The 18,310-nt window shown below is 42.1% G+C and overlaps 1 protein-coding gene across 2 annotated transcripts in view; it reads right to left on the bottom strand.

Moving 5' to 3' along the window:
• lrrc1 (leucine rich repeat containing 1) overlaps nt 1-18,310 on the bottom strand; it is a 250,060-nt gene that overhangs the window by 144,317 nt on the left and 87,433 nt on the right. For both annotated transcript variants that reach the window (XM_078213275.1, XM_078213276.1), the window contains exon 5: nt 2,192-2,248. In XM_078213275.1, coding sequence (XP_078069401.1) covers nt 2,192-2,248 — 57 coding nt within the window. The remainder of the gene's footprint in view (nt 1-2,191; nt 2,249-18,310) is intronic.

Here is an 18,310-nt window from a genome sequence, read left to right as displayed (position 1 = left end):
AAGGATGTTGCCTGGTATTGAGGGCATTAGCTATGAGGAGAGATTGGAGAAGCTTGGTTTGTTCTCACTAGAACGATGGAGGTTGAGGGACAACCTGATAGAAGTCTACAAGATTATGAGAGGCATGGACAGAGTGGATAGTCAGAAGCTTTTTCTCAGGGTAGAAGAGTCAATTATTAAGGGGCATAGGTTTAAGGTGCGAGGGGGAAGGTTTAAAGGAGACGTACGAGGCAGATTTTGTTTACACAGAGGGTGGTGGGTGCCTGGAACTCGCTGCTGGGGCAGGTAGTGGAAGCGGATATGATAGTGACTTTTAAGGGGCGTCTTGACAAATACATGAATAGGAATGAGAATAGACGGATATGGTCCCCGGAAGGATAGGGGGTTTTAGTTAAGTCGGGCAGCATGGTCGGTGCAGGCTTGGAGGGCTGATGGGCCTGTTCTTGTGCTGCAATTTTCTTTGTTCTTTGTTCTGTATCAGCCTGCCACGAGGAACATAGAACATAACAGCGCAGTACAGGCCCTTCGGCTCTCAATGTTGCGCCGACCTGTGAAACCAATCTGAAGCCCATCTAACCTACACTATTCCAATATCATCCATATGTTTATCCAATGACCCTTTAAATGCCCTTAATGTTGACAAGTCCACTACTGTTGCAGGCAGGGCATTCCACGCCCTTACTACTCTCTGAGTAAAGAACCTACCTCTGATATCTGTCCTATATCTATCACCCCTCAATTTAAAGCTATGTTCCCTCGTGCTAGCCATCACCATCCGAGGAAAAAGGCTCTCACTGTTCACCCTATCTAATCCTCTGATCATCTTGTATGCCTCTATTAAGTCACCTTATCAAAGGATTTACTAAAGTCCATGTATACAACATCCACTGCCCTGCCCTGGTCAATTTTTCTCATCACTTCCTCAAAGAACTGAATTGTGTGACGTGACCTCCCCTTCACAAAACCATGCTGCCTATCACTAATAAGCCTCTCTTCCAGATGTGAGTCTATCCTGTCCCTAAGAATCTTCTCCAATAATTTCCGCACCATTGATGTAAGGCTCACAGGCCTGTAATTTCCCCGATTGTCTTTTCTGCCCTTCTTAAACAGAGGAACAATGTTAGCGACTCTCCAATCTTCTGGTCTCTCGCCCATGGCTAAAGAGGATACAAAGATTTTGTAGTAGATTGCCCCCAATTTAACAGCAATGCACAACATAACCCACACAGACCCCAGCAGCCTTTCAGTTCTCTGCCCACATTACCATTACTCATGGATGAGCCTAGGCCAGCATTGTCAGAGTACATTCACTGTTAAAGACTTCAGGACTGACCTGCCCACTCCTCTACAGATGTCCACACATGTACTTTCATCTGCAGTGGGAATGTTAGCCCAATTTTCCCTATCTTTGCAGACTAAAGCAGAGGTCAGTCACACAGCCCCACATTTAGCTATGATCACCACAGACTAGAAATCAAACCTAGATCTTCACGGTTTATGTAACAGTACAAATCCTTTCCTAACAGGCCAAAGCAGAGCCATATCCTATATCCCACCAAATTCAGGTTAGTCATCTCTTCTTCACTGAAAGGCAAAACGTCAAGTCACCATAGTCCCATAAGACCATAGGCTCCTCGCCCCTTTGAGGAGGAGAGCTGACTGGTGGTGATTTAACCTGAAGATCATCACACCTCAGGCGCAGGACAAGGTTGTGTTGACAGGGCCTTCATGAATAACCTCAGCCGGGATGGGAATTGAACCTGCACTGTTGGTGTCACTCTGCATCATGAACCAGTCATTCAGCCAACTGAGTTAACCAACTTCTTCACTACCACAAGCCAAGAAGCTGAAAATATATTTTACAAAATCACAGCTTCCAACAGTTTCTCTTCTCTCCCTGCCAACAGGGATAAGAAACGGAGCATGTTGCAAGCAGGGACTAAAAAAGTTCATTTCATTCCAAATGCGGAATCCAGTCACCGAGTGGGAAGGGAGATCTCACAGGTAGCTTTTTCCCCTACTCAAATATTTCTGCAAATATCTAACTGGAACAGTGACATATGTTAGCCTACAACAGAGGCCAATTCACAAAGTCTTCAATTTTCCTTGGCTACCATTTTCCATTCACATTCTTGTATTGGTGCAAATGCATACTTACACAAAAACAACAACAAAAATCCATTGAACTTACTCTGGTAGCAAGGTCAGCAGGTTCTCTCTCAGCTCAAGTGATGCCAGGTTTATAAGACTGAAACAATGAGAGAAAATACAATGACATTCAAATTTGGAAAACCATTAAGAACATTTTAACTTGAATGTACAACTTTAATTCCTTAACGCATTGATATGTGGTGAAATGCAGGGATCCCCAGTTACTGACTTCTGGGAAGACCTCCTATCTCGTCCTGTCAATCAGAGTCCATTCCCTCTGTCCTAACTCAGTCTTCTACTCCCAAATACTAGCCCACATTACTGCTGCCTCGCAGCACCAGGGACCCCCGGGTTCAATTCCTGACTTGGGTCACTGTCTGTGCAGAGTCTGCATGTTCTCCCCGTGTCTGCGTGGGTTTCCTCCTGTGGTCCGGTTTCCTCCCACAGTCCGAAAGATATGCTGGTTAGGTACATTGGCCATGCTAAATTCTCCCTCAGTGTACTTGAACAGGCGCCGGAGTGTGGCGACTAGGGAATTTTCACAGTAACTTCATTGCAGTGTTAATGTAACCTACTTGTGACACTGATAAATAAACTTAAAAGGTTATCTTCAATTGAGTCTACCTTTATTTTCACTAATCTGTTCTACTGAACCAGTTCAAATGTTTTCTGGAAGGCCTTCTGGACAACATCCATAGTTGTAACATCCTCAAAAACCAAATTATTCCAAAATAGTCTGCCCTTCCATGATGACTCGCTTTGATCAGCTTGTGCTGGTCTGAGTGCTCAGCCAGTTTGATTTGAGTGATGATTCATCATTCAGTAGCATATAAACTCATCTAAAATGCTCTTCATATCTTTTAGAAAGGGATTAAAATAATACATCTAAATTTGGAAATTCTCAGATGTTGCAGTTGGACTCAATCAGAATTATTACTGCATACAGTGCACTGGCACGATCATTTCCACATGTAAAATAGCTTCAAAACGTTCATGTCAATTTTTTAACAAGCAATTTTTAAGGGCGGCATGGCAGCACCGCCGTCTCACAGCACCGCCGTCTCACAGCACCGCCGTCTCACAGCACCGCCGTCTCACAGCACCGCCGTCTCACAGCACCGCCGTCTCACAGCACCAGGGACCCGGGTTCAATTCAGGCCTCAGGTGTGCGCGGAGTTTGCATGTTCTTCCCATGTCTGCATGTGTTTCCACCGGGTGCTTCTGTTTCCTCCAACAGTCCAAAGATGTGAGGGTTGTTTGATTAGCCATGCTAAATAGCCCCTTAGTGGGGGCTAGCAGGGTAAATACGTGGGGTTACGGGTTAGGGCCTCGGTGGAATTCATAGAATCATAGAACACCAACAGTGCAGAAAGAGGCCATTCGGCCCATCGAGTCTGCACCAACCACAATCCCACCCAGACCCTATCCCCATAACCCCATGCAATGACCCTAACTAGTCTCCCGACACAAAGGGGCAATTTAGCACCTAACCCGCACATCTTTGGACTGTGGGAGGAAACCGGAGCACCCAGAGAAAACCCACACAGACATGAGGAGAATGTACAAACTCTGCATAGACAGTGACCCAAGCTGGGAATCGAACCCGGGTCCCTGGCGCCATGAAGCAGCAGTGCTAACCACGGTGCTGTATTGTCATTGCAGGCTTGATGGGCTGAATGGCCTCCTTCTGCTCTGTAGAATTTCAATGATTAATCGCTTGAGACAACAGAAATCAAGTAACCAATTTCAAGTATTATTTAGATTTACTTCTTCAGTAACAACTCCAATCTCCTTCCAAAAGGTAGTTATATTATAATTGCCCAACAAAGCTCAAGGACTAATGAGCATCAGATGGCGCAGCAGCTGTGGATGAAATATTGTAAGTCCCATTCCAGCAGTTATGCTGAAACTATGAAAAGAGCTCTCCAGCAGCTTTCTCAGATTTGCATCCATCACTCTCCAGGGGTGCGGATGGGGAATGGGTTTTCAAAGAAACACGCAACCACTGGTATGACAACTAGTTAGCAATTGCATTCCGAAATGCCATGAGACAGCAGGTGAGTGAATAGGAAAACGCTTACAGGTACATCTGGGATTGCTTTACACAGGATGGAGCGGAGGCAAATTGCTGGGCGAAGGCAAAGCAAGTTTTCCGTTTCAAGGAGGGATGGCCTCCCACATTATATCCTCCAATCATTTATCAGTCTACATTGGCTTAATTCCTTCAAGTCTCTCCATCGCCTTCCTCACCTCTTCCAAACTCTGCAATCTCCTCCATCCATACATTGATTAAGATCAATGGCAACATCCTGGAAAAGGTGGACCATTTTCCATATTGTGAAAGGGTTCTCTTGACCAAAGCAGACATAGACAATGTGTTGGCTGAGGAAGCAAGTATTTAAGAACCAGGATCTCAAACTAAGGTTGTGGTTTATTGGGAAGCAGAGAGACCCCGTGCTTCAGAGACCAGGACAACGTGCAGCAGGCCTCAAAGCCTTGGAGAAATACCACCAGTTGTGCTTTCAAAACTTCCTCAAAGTTCTCCTCATGTCTGCATGGGTTTCCTCCAGTTTTTTTCCTACAGTCCAAAAGACATGCTGGTTAGATGCATTGGCCATGCTAAATTCTCCCTCAGTGTACCTGAACAGGCGCCAGAGTGTGGCATCTAGGGGATTTTCACAGTAACTTCATTACAGTGTTAATATAAACCTACTTGTGACAAAATAAATAAAAACTGAACTTAAAGCCTATGACAAGAAAGGTGGTCCAACAGCAACATCCTCCCCCGAGACAACATGCTCAGCATCAAGGCACTAATCATTCAAAACCAGCGCCATGGGTGGGACACGTTGTTCATTTGAGTGGCATCAGACTGCCAAAGCAAATGTTCAATCCAAAACACGAGTCACATCACAAGATTCCCAGGCAGAAAATAGAAAGGTTTTAGCGATGTCCTGTTCTCAAAGCATCCATGAAGAAGTTAAACATCTCTGCCAATTTAGGGAGGCACTGGCCTGTGACTTGGCTAAAGTGGAAGATGCTCATTTGGAAATGCATCACACACATCAAAAGACTTTGTTGGGGACACAGAGACAAAGTTCATAGAATCATAGAAACCCTACAGTGCAGAAAGAGGCCATTTGACCCATCGAGTCTACACCGACCACAATCCCACCCAGGCCCCAGCCCCATATCCCTACATATTTACCCGCTAATCTCTCTAACCTACGCATCTCAGGACACTAAGGGGCAATTTTCAGCATTGTCAATCAACCTAACCTGCATATCTTTGGACTGAGGGGGGAAACCGGAGCGCCTGGTTTCAAGGCATTCCTTGAGTAATCAAATGGAGCACAAAACCTCCAAACAACTCACTTCACCGACCCTTCAACTACCACCTGCCTCTACATCTGGCAGTCTGCAGATCACATATTGGCTTAACAAACCACGTACAACCCTCCAAGATGTCTGTTCATTCAATTATGTCCTCTTGAGCAGCCTCTATTTTAATTGCTCCATCATTAGTAACCATATCTTCCGCTGCCAAGGCCCTTCCCTCCCTAGACCCCTCTCCTCGATTTTCCCCTTTAGGACGTACCTTAAAACACACCACTTTAAGCAAGATTTAGGTTGCTCACCCTAATATCTCGATGTAACTTGGTGTCAAATTGATTAAAACTCCTGCAAATTGACTTAAACGTGTTATGTAAATGCAAGTTGTTGCTGAGTGTTGAAAGTGAGTCCAAGACTCCTGAGCAATAAAATCTTTTGCTTTGATAACAAACACATACACAGAAGTGGCAAACAGCTACCCAGTAACTTTCAATTTTATAGCTGTTGTTAATGTACTAAGTTACCCCTATAGTTAAAGTGAGGCTTTTATGATATTACAACAACCATGCTTCAAATGGATTTGCTTAGTACGAGTGAACTTTATTTCAATGAGTCTGACATTACCAAAAACCTATAATCTGCTTAAAATCCCAAATAAATCCTTTGCGATATCTCTTCTAAATATAGTAAACACATCTGTGCACAAAATGGATAGTTCCAGGGAAGTTTTGTTGAGTTACTCTAAAAGAAGTATTTTTCAGCTGTTAACGCTATATCCGGAAATAGGACAATGCATGTAATTTACAACTTCTCCCCATCACAGAAACTCCACAGTGCAAAAAGAAGCCATTCAGCTCATTGAGTCTGCACAGATTCTAAGTGAGTATTTTATGCAGGCCCAACCCCCTGCCTTATCTCCACAGCCCCGCCCACACATTTACCATGGCTAATCCATCTAATTTGCACAACTTTGGACACTAAGGAGCAATTTAACATGGACAATCCACCTAACCTTCACATCTTTGGACTGTGGGAGGAAACTGGAGCACCCAGAGGAAACTCATACAGACACAGGGAAAATGTGCAAACTCCGGAGTCACCCAAGCCTGGAATTGAACCCGGGTCCCTGGTGTTAACCACTGTGACCGTACAGCCCCACTGTGCCATCCTATAATGGCCTTGACAGCTCAGTTAGAAGAGTTTGATTCTTGGACTCTATTAAGTTAACTGACCTCAGCAGGGACAGTCGCATTCAAACTGCCTTCATTGGGCACTAGTTATTAACCTGAAAGCAGGGAAGAGATCATGAATGCCCAAAGTAGATACAAACTTAAAGCCAAAGTTCCCTCACTTTTTAATGTTCCAGTAACTCATGCTGCAATGTGTGTTTATTGATATAATTGGCGAACAGAACCAGATCGAGTGCCTTTTAGCTATTCAATCTTGGTTGAGCACAGCCTCTGAATTTACAAATTGCATTAACTCGGGTGCTCTCTTATTAGTTTACTGCCCAAAAAGCATACCTTGTTGTAGTTCCTGCAAGATAAATGGCCATTTAGACAATGTAATCCATGGTTACAGATGCCCATGGATCTAAATACCAGAATAGATCAGCAAAAAAAGGGAGAAAATCGGAGGAAAAACAATGGATTTAGTTGATATGGATCAGATTTTAAGCAGATTACAGGATTGTGATTATGTCAAGGACTGACACCATGCAACATTAGTAAAGTAAACCTCGCAGATGTTTCCCACTGTTTTGTTTGGTCCTTTCAACGAGCCTCGATGCAACAGAATACAAATCAATGATCTATTAATTACACCCTACATTATTTTGTTTCACACAATGAACTTGCCTTCCCTGAGTGCTTTTAAGTTACTAATTAGTGCTGTTTGTTGCCTCAGGCAAGACGACTTGAAATAGGGAAAGAAAAAGGCATTAGAAATAAAGGAACAAAACAGAAGTGTAAAAATGCAGGATCATGTTGCCACATTTAACATATCAATTCCAAGACTTTCACCAGACTGGATTAATTAACAAGGTATCTGGAAATCAAGAGGAGAGGCAGTTTGAAAATCATAGGACATCTAATAGACATCTCAAGGTTAAAACAAATACTGGATACTTAGGTCTGTCTCCGTAAAAGATAGGACAAGAACAATCATTACAAAAAAGATTATAACTGTCCAATATTTAAAATTACCACACAAAAAAACTAGCCACAGCAGCACACTCTGCACAAGTTCACACTGCCAAAATCAAACTAAAATATAGGATTGATATCATAAAGTTCTTCATACGGAGAGTAATTTGGAATACTGCGTCCAGTTCTGGTGCATTTGGAATACTGCGTCCAGTTCTGGTCGCCACACTACCAGAAGGACGTGGAGGCTTTAGAGAGAGTGCAGAGGAGGTTTACCAGGATGTTGCCTGGTATGGAGGGGCTTAGTTATGAGGAGAGATTGGGTAAACTGGGGTTGTTCTCACTGGAAAGATGGAGGATGAGGGGAGACCTAATAGAGGTGTATAAAATTATGAAAGGCATAGGTAGGGTGAACGGTGGGAAGCTTTTTCCCAGGTCAGTGGTGACGTTCACGAGGGGTCATAGGTTCAAGGTGAGGCGGGGGGGAAGTTTAACATGGATATCAGAAGGACATATTTTACAGAGGGTGGTGGGGGCCTGGAATGCGCTGCCGGGCAAGGTGGTGGAGGCGGGCTCACTGGGAACGTTTAAGACTTATCTAGATAGCCACATGAACGGAGTGGGAATGGAGGGATACAAAAGAATGGTCCAGTTTGGACCAGGGAGCGGCGCGGGCTTGGAGGGCCGAAGTGCCTGTTCCTGTGCTGTATTGTTCTTTGTTTGTTTAATCAGAAGTTGGAATGGACTCAAGCAGTGGAATCAAAAATTCTGAAATAATTTTAGAACAACACTACTGGATTCTGCAATTCTCACAGGGAGGTGGAGGGTAGGAGAATGTGGGCGATGGGGATGCACTAGGCTGGGCCAAAAATGTTTCCCTCGCCTGAAGAGCTTCTTGTGTGATACCACATGCTTTTCAACTTCCTAGTCACCATCAAAGCAGCAGCTTCATACAGCCCTCTACTGCCCTTGCTGAATCCGTAGCAGAGGTTCTGGCCTGAATTTTGCAGTTGTCACGGCAGCAGAATTGTCAGCACTCACTGCATTACAACTGCAAAACTGACAGCAGCTTCTGGCATCTGCCCTGCGCAGTTAAACATGAAAATCCAGAAGCCATTGTCAGTAAATCTCTGTCCATCCATAGGATGGGATTTTTCAGTCTCCGTGGAAATCTCAGAAACCATTTGTGCGAACTTCCACTTTTTGTACCATCGGTCACACTGCACAAACACTAGGAAAAAAATGTTACAACTTGTTAAAGGAAGTGAGCTGGGTTTTGCCAGCATGCTGAATTCATAATTACGGCTCAACATCCTCTCAGCTCCTGGAAAAATTATAATTTATGAAATGTCACAAAATATTTTATGGCTCTGAAAAAAAATCATGCCTGGAACTGTGTTTTAAAAACTGGGCTTTATTTTTTTCTTTGAAAAGAACCAACTCTGGAGAGGAAGACAGCGGCCTCTTTTCTGCAGCCCAGAGCTAGTCCACAGCCACAAGTGAATATATGCTACTCCTGAGTTGCTCTGCTGTTGCAATAGAATACTACTGAGTGTTCCTTGAATCTGCCTGGAAAGCAGTGCTAGAGCTAATGATTGTTTTGTGCATCAGTACTGAAAGATCAAGCATATCGCCTGGATTCTACTTCAAGGACTCCACCATCTATCCTTTGCCTTTGAACTATTGACTTTTAACCTTTGGCAGAATTCCTTTTCTTTATTTTTTTTGGTGTGTGTTTGTGAGAGAAAGAAAGACAGAGAGACACATCGAGGGAATTTCAAGAGAGTAATTTGTATATTTTCATATTTCATGCTGTGTGTTGATTTTTGTATCTCTATGCAATCAGACTGGTTTATAATAAACTAATAAGTTTGTTGTTTATTAAAAGAAGCCGGGTTAAAATTTCTTTTATTCTGGGTAACAGGAGTGAATAATTGGCCATTTTGGTGAGTGAATTGAATATTTAAACTAAAACTGTGAGTGGAGGAGTAGTGGGGATAGATCAACTGCTCACTCCTCCCACCTCAGTCAGAACAATTTCACTGCCTATAAAATGATTTTAAAAATGAAAGTGAATCCATGTTTTTTACTTCCTGATTTGCAGACTGTGAAAATTCTTCAACGTGATTGATTGCTTAGTCTTCTAGATGGCACCACTGCTGCTGAACGTGAATAGAAATTGTTGCCAGAGTGAAATTCATGCCACAGAGATTGCTACATCAACTGCAAACACAGCATGGTGGAATTACACCTCACAAGACTATAATTTTTACAACAGTCATTGTTATTAAAACTAAAATCGGTTCTGTATTAAAAATATTTGAAGTAAACTGTTCCTAGAAACCCTGTGTTCCTTCCCCATGCCAACTTTTTTTTTTAAGAACTAACAATCTGTTCTTTTTAGTAAGTGTCATAACATCTCCCTAAATACCTCTGGTTTCATCAACCATTTTCAAGCTGGAAAGCATCAAAAGAAATCGGTATACATTGGCCGAAAAGTAATTCAGAGAGCTTGGCCTGACCAATCTAAACGAAGTTATATAAAGGTTGACCATGACAGGTTCACACGTACCAGGGTCAACATTCAGCATAACCTTTGCATAGAAATATCAACACTGCAGAACTTATCTGGTCCATCCAGAGATAATTTGTCTGTGATGTTAAAGGTTACGTTTTTTTCCAAATTATAAACATTAAACCGGTCTAAAATTATAGACCGGTTAGTCTTACTTCGGTGGTTGGTAAATTGATGGAAAAGGTCCTTAGGGATGGGATTTACGACCATTTAGAAAGATGCGGATTAATCCGGGATAGTCAGCACGGATTCGTGAAGGGCAAGTCGTGCCTCACTAATTTGATTGAATTTTTTGAGGAGGTAACTAAGTGTGTTGATGAAGGTAGGGCAGTTGATGTCATATACATGGATTTTAGTAAGGCGTTTGATAAGGTCCCCCATGGTCGGCCTATGATGAAAGTAAGGAGGTGTGGGATAGAGGGAAAGTTGGCCGATTGGATAGGTAACTGGCTGTCTGATCGAAGACAGAGGGTGGTGGTGGATGGAAAATTTTCGGATTGGAGGCAGGTTGCTAGCGGAGTGCCACAGGGATCAGTGCTTGGTCCTCTGCTCTTTGTGATTTTTATTAATGACTTAGAGGAGGGGGCTGAAGGGTGGATCAGTAAATTTGCTGATGACACCAAGATTGGTGGAGTAGTGGATGAGGTGGAGGGCTGTTGTAGGCTGCAGAGAGACATAGATAGGATGCAAAGCTGGGCTGAAAAATGGCAAATGGAGTTTAACCCTGATAAATGTGAGGTGATTCATTTTGGTAGGACTAATTTAAATGTGGATTACAGGGTCAAAGGTAGGATTCTGAAGACTGTGGAGGAACAGAGAGATCTTGGGGTCCATATCCACAGATCTCTAAAGGTTGCCACTCAAGTGGATAGAGCTGTGAAGAAGGCCTATAGTGTGTTAGCTTTTATTAACAGGGGGTTGGAGTTTAAGAGCCGTAGGGTTATGCTGCAACTGTACAGGACCTTGGTGAGACCACATTTGGAATATTGTGTGCAGTTCTGGTCACCTCACTATAAGAAGGATGTGGAAGCGCTGGAAAGAGTGCAGAGGAGATTTACCAGGATGCTGCCTGGTTTGGAGGATAGGTCTTATGAGGAAAGGTTGAGGGAGCTAGGGCTGTTCTCTCTGGAGCGGAGGAGGCTGAGGGGAGACTTAATAGAGGTTTATAAAATGATGAAGGGGATAGATAGAGTGAACGTTCAAAGACTATTTCCTCGGGTGGATGGAGCTATTACAAGGGGGCCTAACTATAGCGTTCATGGTGAGAGATATAGGAAGGACATCAGAGGTAGGTTCTTTACGCAAAGAGTGGTTGGGGTGTGGAATGGACTGCCTGCAGTGATAGTGGAGTCAGACACTTTAGGAACATTTAAGCGGTTATTGGATAGGCACATGGAGCACACCAGGATGATAGAGAGTGGGATAGCTTGATCTTGGTTTCAGATAAAGCTCGGCACAACATCGTGGGCCGAAGGGCCTGTTCTGTGCTGTACTGTTCTATGTTCATTAGGCTTTTTTGCACAATGCTGTTTGGCAGTGATTCAATCTCTATACAGACATTCGGAAATTACTACAATTTAGATTTGTTTGACACTGTAGCTGTTAGTCATTCATTGTACAAGTTATGCTCCAATCCTAAATCCCATGTTTAATTACACTTTTTTTAATTCACTCATGGGATGTAGACATCACTGGTTAGGTCAGCATTTATTGCCCATCCCTATCTGCCCTCGGAAATCTGGTGGTGAGCTGTTTTCTTATACCACTGTAGTCCATGTGTTGCACAAACACGCACAGAGCTTTTCGGAAGGAAGTTCCAGGATTTTGACCCGGTAACAGTGAAGGAAGGTTGATACAGTTTTGAGTCAGGTTTCTATATGACATGGAGGGGGAACTTGCCAGTGTTCCCATTTATCTGCTGCCCTTGTCCTTCTAGGTGGTTGAGGACACAGGTTTGGTAGGTGTTATCCAAAGAACCTTCGTGGGTTGTGATATGAGACTCGAAGTATTAATTCCATTTCTCACTCCACAGATATTGCCAGACTGAGTCTTTCTGGCACTTTCTGCTTTTATTTCTGATCCATCCTCCAGCACCCACACTATTTTGCTTTTATATTATTGCAATTTTCAATTCTGTCAACATATCAGAAATTAACTGTGACTAAGTGGCTGAATTTGTTGGAACGTTGACATTATCTCTGGGATCTGCAAATGCATTTTACTCAGATCAGTTTTGGTTTGCAGTGGTTGGAAGGGCAGGGGAAGAGAGATAGCAAATTTAGAAGTTTCTACTCAATTTTCCCAATTCAGACCCCAAAATCAATTGTGTGCAAAACTCATGGAAAATAGATTTAAGTTTCATTTCTTGTCTAGACTGAAAAAATGACAGACAAATGACGGACAGGTGACACAGTGGTAGCACAACTGCCTCACAGCGCCAGGGACCTGATTCAATTCCAGCCTCGGTTGACTGTGTGGAGTTTGCACATTCTCCCCATGTCTGCGTGGGATTCCTGTGTGCTCCTGTTTCCTCCCACAGTCCAAAGATGTGCAGGTTAGGTTGATCGGCCATGATACATTGCCCCTTAGTGTCAGGGGGTTTAGGACTGCAAATATGTGGGGTTACGGGAATGGGACCTGGGTGGGATTGTTGTTGATACAGGCTGGATGGGCCAAATAGCCTCCTTCTGCACTGTAGATTCTACGATGACAATTGTGAGGTATTGAATCTGCATTTGCTTCTTTGTAGAAACTTTAACAATTTTCTACTATGCTGCAGGAACACTGAATTGTTACACTTTTATTCCTCATTGCTGTCATTCACAATGTAACAAAATAATCTTAAATTATATTTGGATGATTGATGATGGGGTGCAGCGTCATCCTGTGCTTGCTGTGCCCAATTGCATAAGAAAACCTATACAAATAAGGCGAGTAAGAGCATAAAAGAGGCAAATATAGGATCCACTTTGAGAGATGTAGGCCTTCTGAATAACTTCAAGTTGTCATCGTTATGACGTACCCAGTATGACACTGGTGTACTCTGGAAATGCACTACGAGGTTAAATGTTCAAAGGTGGTCAGGTTATGCAATAGGGTTCCAAAATGGCAGGTAAACCTGTGCAGTGCAAGCTTTGCCAAGGCATTTCTCACATATAACAAATGGCTCCTTTTTGGGTCAATGTATTTTTGTTCTACGGAAGTATATCACTTTAATGTGGTTATTTGCATGCCTATATATTTGGCTGGATCAGAAATGAAACATGTTTACTGAAAGGAGTTCAACCAAATCAAATGGTGACATGATAGGCTTGTTGTATAATATTTGCTGCTGCAAATGTGTACATTTTGAAAAAATGAATTAATTGCTTTCTGCAGAATCCTTGCAACCTATGATTAAATGAATCATCATCATTAACTTAATAGCAATTATTTTAGCAAATCAGAAAAGCAGAATTTGGGATTTTTTTGTGCTAAACAGATGTGCCACCTTTCACAATAAATACTTGATACGCAAAGTTCATTTTACAAGTTAATAATAGGCTGAGTTACTTGCCATATTTCTGTTGCACACAATACATGTCATTTAATTGAAAAGGGCTCGAATCCAGCAAACATCACACGTTCTATTTGTTTTCAAATAAAATCTCAATTAATTATATTCGTGAAGTAAAAACAATGATTAGATCAATGGTGGATTTAAATGGTTTTTTTTAAAAAACAAAGCAATTTGCAAGTAAATAAAATAGTATCCGATTTTAATACATTTTCACATGTATACAGTCCAATTGAAATGGTAGGGGACTTTTTCCACAGCGAATTACTTTTTCAAGGTGCAAAACGTCTATTTTCTCAAAAAAACAAGACACTGCAGAGACTGGAAATCTGATAAGAGATGATACTGGAAATGCTCAGCAGGCTGGGCAGCATCATTGGAGGGAGAGCAGAGCTCACATTTCAGTTGTCAAAGGCTTTGCCAACTTAAGGGTGCTTCACTTGCCACCTGCTGACCTTCTGGGTATTTCTACTATTTGTCTATTTTTACTGAGACAAATTCAGCAGACATTTCTCATCAGGGGATAGATACCCAGAAAGCTACCTATCCTTCCAACAATGTTGTAAGGTCTTTTACAATGATCTGATCCATCGGAACAGGCAGACAAGAATGATGTTTGCCACCTTACGCAAAGGGCACCACCTCTGACAGCATTGCAACCCCTCAGGACTGCAATCATTTCATGCACTTAAGTGGTGGTATTAGACTCACAGCTGAGGACAAGGCAGCCAATACATTATAGACTACATTATTCCAATGTCACATTTGGAATTCCCAAAATTGACCGAGGCATACATAGAAATATGGGTAAATGGTTGCATGGTATTGCATTATTTTAGACATCTTATTACTAGTTTCTACAGTAATACAAAAATGAGAAATCAATAAATCATTTGAAACAACAGCGTGTCATGCCATGACCTTCATATTACTTGATGAGAGATCAGAGTGGGATGATGGTAGTTATCAAAGGACTGCAAACATCCTTAGCAAATATCCTTTTAATAATCCTTCCGGTTAACAATCTATTTTCCTGTTTCAATGATTCAGCAATGAACACCTAAGTGAGCGGCAGATCATAAACCTTTATTCACACTACTGAATTCAAACAAGCTTGCAGCAATGCAAACAAGAGTTCAAAGGTTTCAATTATGATGAGATTTCATCATGAGACAGTCAGTCAGTATATGTTCAATGGAAACAACAGAGCACAGCAGATGATGCATTGAAATGGAAGAATCCAGAAAAATGCAAAATTGAAATTGTGGAAGTTGAGGATTTGATGATGACAATCCATACATTACTGGAAACTACGCAAAGATTGAGTGAAACCAAGGAGGCTCAAACATAAGACAAGGAATGTAAGTCGACCAGAGAATTTTGCAACATGTATACCACATAGCGTGTGTGGTATATGCGACATAGTCCTGTCTTGAGACCATGGGGTCTGGGTAAGCAGGGCTAGCCAGCGATCAGGAGGCTGGCAATGCGGGGCCACTATGCATACACTGATCTCGGCTCTGACAGATCGGTGCATGTGCAGCGGCCCACTCAGCGCTATGCTGACAAACAAAATGGTCACACATCAGAACCAATTATAACATTGTTAAAATAAACCTTCACATTCCATAGGATTCCTGATATTGTGATAACTGATAATGGTCTGCAATTCACGAAGATAGAGTTTCAAGAGATAACAGAATTCTTTGGATCTGTTTGCACAGCCAGTTCAATGAAGTTTCCTCAGGCTAATGGGGAAGGGGGGAAAAGAGGTGCCTGAAAGGTATAAAGACATTACTGAAAAAGGAGGATTTTCAGCTCATGCTATGGAGTTATAGATACTCGCCCTTATTGGCTTCATGTCAGTTACTCATAAGAAGAAGGTTGCAGACACAGATTTTTATTCTTCCACATATATTGCTGTCACAGATCGAGGACACAGACTTAAGAAAGCACAAGAAAGGGAGGAATCTTATCAAAGTAAATAGATGAAACAATAGGATAGTCATCACAGAGCAAAACATTATCAGTTCTTCAATAGGGAGAACAGGTTTGGATCAGCAATCAATCGAGATTTGGAGAAATAGTGGAGAAATGACCACACCCAACATCTTACATTGTCCAGATGGAACAGGGGACAGTCAAAGAAATCAGAAAAACTTGAATTACAATTGAGCAACAGAAGAGATCAGAGGTTGTAATGATCAGAAATGAAAGAAGACACTGAATCAGGTGATCCCAAACCATCGATAAAGGCAAAGCACTGCGGATGCGGGAATCTGAAACAAAAACAGAAAATGCTGGAAAATCTCAGCAGGTCTGACAGCATCTGTGGAGAGAGAATAGAGCCAACATTTCCGAGTTTATTTCAAGTCTGGATCATCCAGACTCAAAATGTTGGCACTATTTTCTCTCCACAGATGCGGTCAGACCTGCTGAGAGTTTCCAGCATTTTCTGTTTCAGATCTCAAACCATCTATGAGTTCAAATTTTGTTCAATAGTATCCAGAGGATCAACAGCAGAACAAGAAAGCCTTATTCCCTACAAACAAGAGGAGAATGAGGTAAAATAAATTAGTGAAGGCATCACAATGTTTATTGGTGTAAGAGAAGGCAAGAATCTCAAACAACAGAGGAAGAGAAAACAAGAAAACATGGAGTGAGAAAGAAAAACTGTATTACCTAAGAGCGTGAAAGAGGTTACATTCCCTGTGAGACATCAAAATGCTGAAATGTTCAGAATGACTGGGTGACTGAATCAATGGGCTTCCAGAAGCATCAGAGAATGTTGAAGTCTGAACAGAGTCTTTGGGAGAAGATGTAATATAACATACTCCATGATATTAAGACCCTTAAGAGTAGTAAAGTTTATGTATTAGTCACAAGTAAGGCCTACGTTAACACTGCAATAAAGCCAAATGTCATAGAAGGAAGTGACCTGAATGTCTGGAAAGAAGCTAGTGTAAGGAAGTGTTCTCGTAACGGTAAATGTGTTATAATAAAGTTAGGCTGTTAGCTGCTGGCAGTCTTCTGGAGTTACTGAAACATTACTCTAACCCAACAACACAATAATAGTTAGTGGTACAAAACAGGCCATATCTTGACCCAGGCACTTGGTTTAGAACATTCACTCGCAGGTCAACTATAACACTGAACACTCCTTGAAGCTCCTTCAATTCAACTGCAACAATCTGCCCGAATGGCAAATTCAGAAGAGGACTCCTTGCTCCACCAATGGATTTTATTTTACACTCCCCACATCATTGATCATGTTATGTGATTGAGTTTTCCCATTTTGCTTCCCTTGTGAACAATCTTTTGCTGAGGTTCAGTCAAAACCAGATCAGTACTGCCCCAAACTCATTCCACATCAAATCCTTACGATCAGCAGAGGTCAAAAGTCAAAAGCCACTTTGCTCACCCACTAACTCAGCAATCCACCAATTTAATTTTTCTGAAGATTAGTTAGTTAGATTTTGATTTGGCATTGGCAAGCACGTGAGGGTGTGGTATACAAGTCACGACATGGAAAATGATTAATTCAAACTGTCTTCCTCGTTCCACATGAAGATCATCAATTATACAACACCGGCTTCTAAGACCCGAGAGGTTAATTACCAAAGTACCAACAGACTCTGGTCACAGTGCAGGAGAACATATGTAAATTTGGTTATTATAACAAATATGTTGAGTAAGTGAAATATTGCAGCATGCATCTCTGTGCAAATCATTGGATGTTTGAAATCTTGCTCTTAAAGTCAGCTCATTTCCCTGTTTTGTTCAGGCAAGATAGCATTGCAAATGACCCTGGTGCGCTTGCATGAAGCATCAATATACCCTGAAGCTAGTTACACTTGGAAACCATACAGTAACAGGGCTTTTCGAGAGCCACAGAAATCCAGAAAAGGCCATTTATTTTGCTGGGTACCAGGTCAACAATTCTTAAAAAACTCAAACTACACACTTGAAAATACAATGTGACCACATCATAAACATATTGCTGGCTGGTGCAAAACAGTCCACCAGTGTATAAACAGGATGACTCGATCAATTCTTGCAACACTTCAATAGATTTCATTTATTTGCAAATTGCCAAGCGATTGTCACCATTAAAAATAACACAGATCTACTACATTACCCAGCTGGCAATGGTTGTTCCAACACAAAGAAAGTCAGCTTCACTGAAAAAGCAATCATTAGAGTGAAAGAGAGAGAGTAATTAGAGAAGTCGTATGCTCATTAAATCATCTGCATCACCATCTGAATCAACAAGCGGCCTTTTGGCTAAGATCAAGTGTATGGTCGGCACCCCATTATCGGCTGCACTTGGTCGAGGTCATTGGGTTACGCCATATGTTTCATATGAAGCTATTTTTAAAAGTGGCATCTCGGCCTTTTGGCTAAGATGCAAATGAGCTCAAGTCTTGGAGGAGGAACCTCCCCCTTCTCCAATCAGCTTGGCTCATGTAGATCAGGCCCAGGACAGGGTGGTTTGGTCGCTCGCCCTGTCTTGTCAGCCTGGATCTGAAATGTCTCAACTTGTTGAGACTC

This window comes from Mustelus asterias, chromosome 5, assembly GCF_964213995.1.
Source record: "Mustelus asterias chromosome 5, sMusAst1.hap1.1, whole genome shotgun sequence".
NCBI classification, from domain to species: domain Eukaryota; kingdom Metazoa; phylum Chordata; class Chondrichthyes; order Carcharhiniformes; family Triakidae; genus Mustelus; species Mustelus asterias.
Note: the sequence above shows the minus strand (reverse complement) of the source record. Positions and strands in the feature narration are given on the sequence as shown.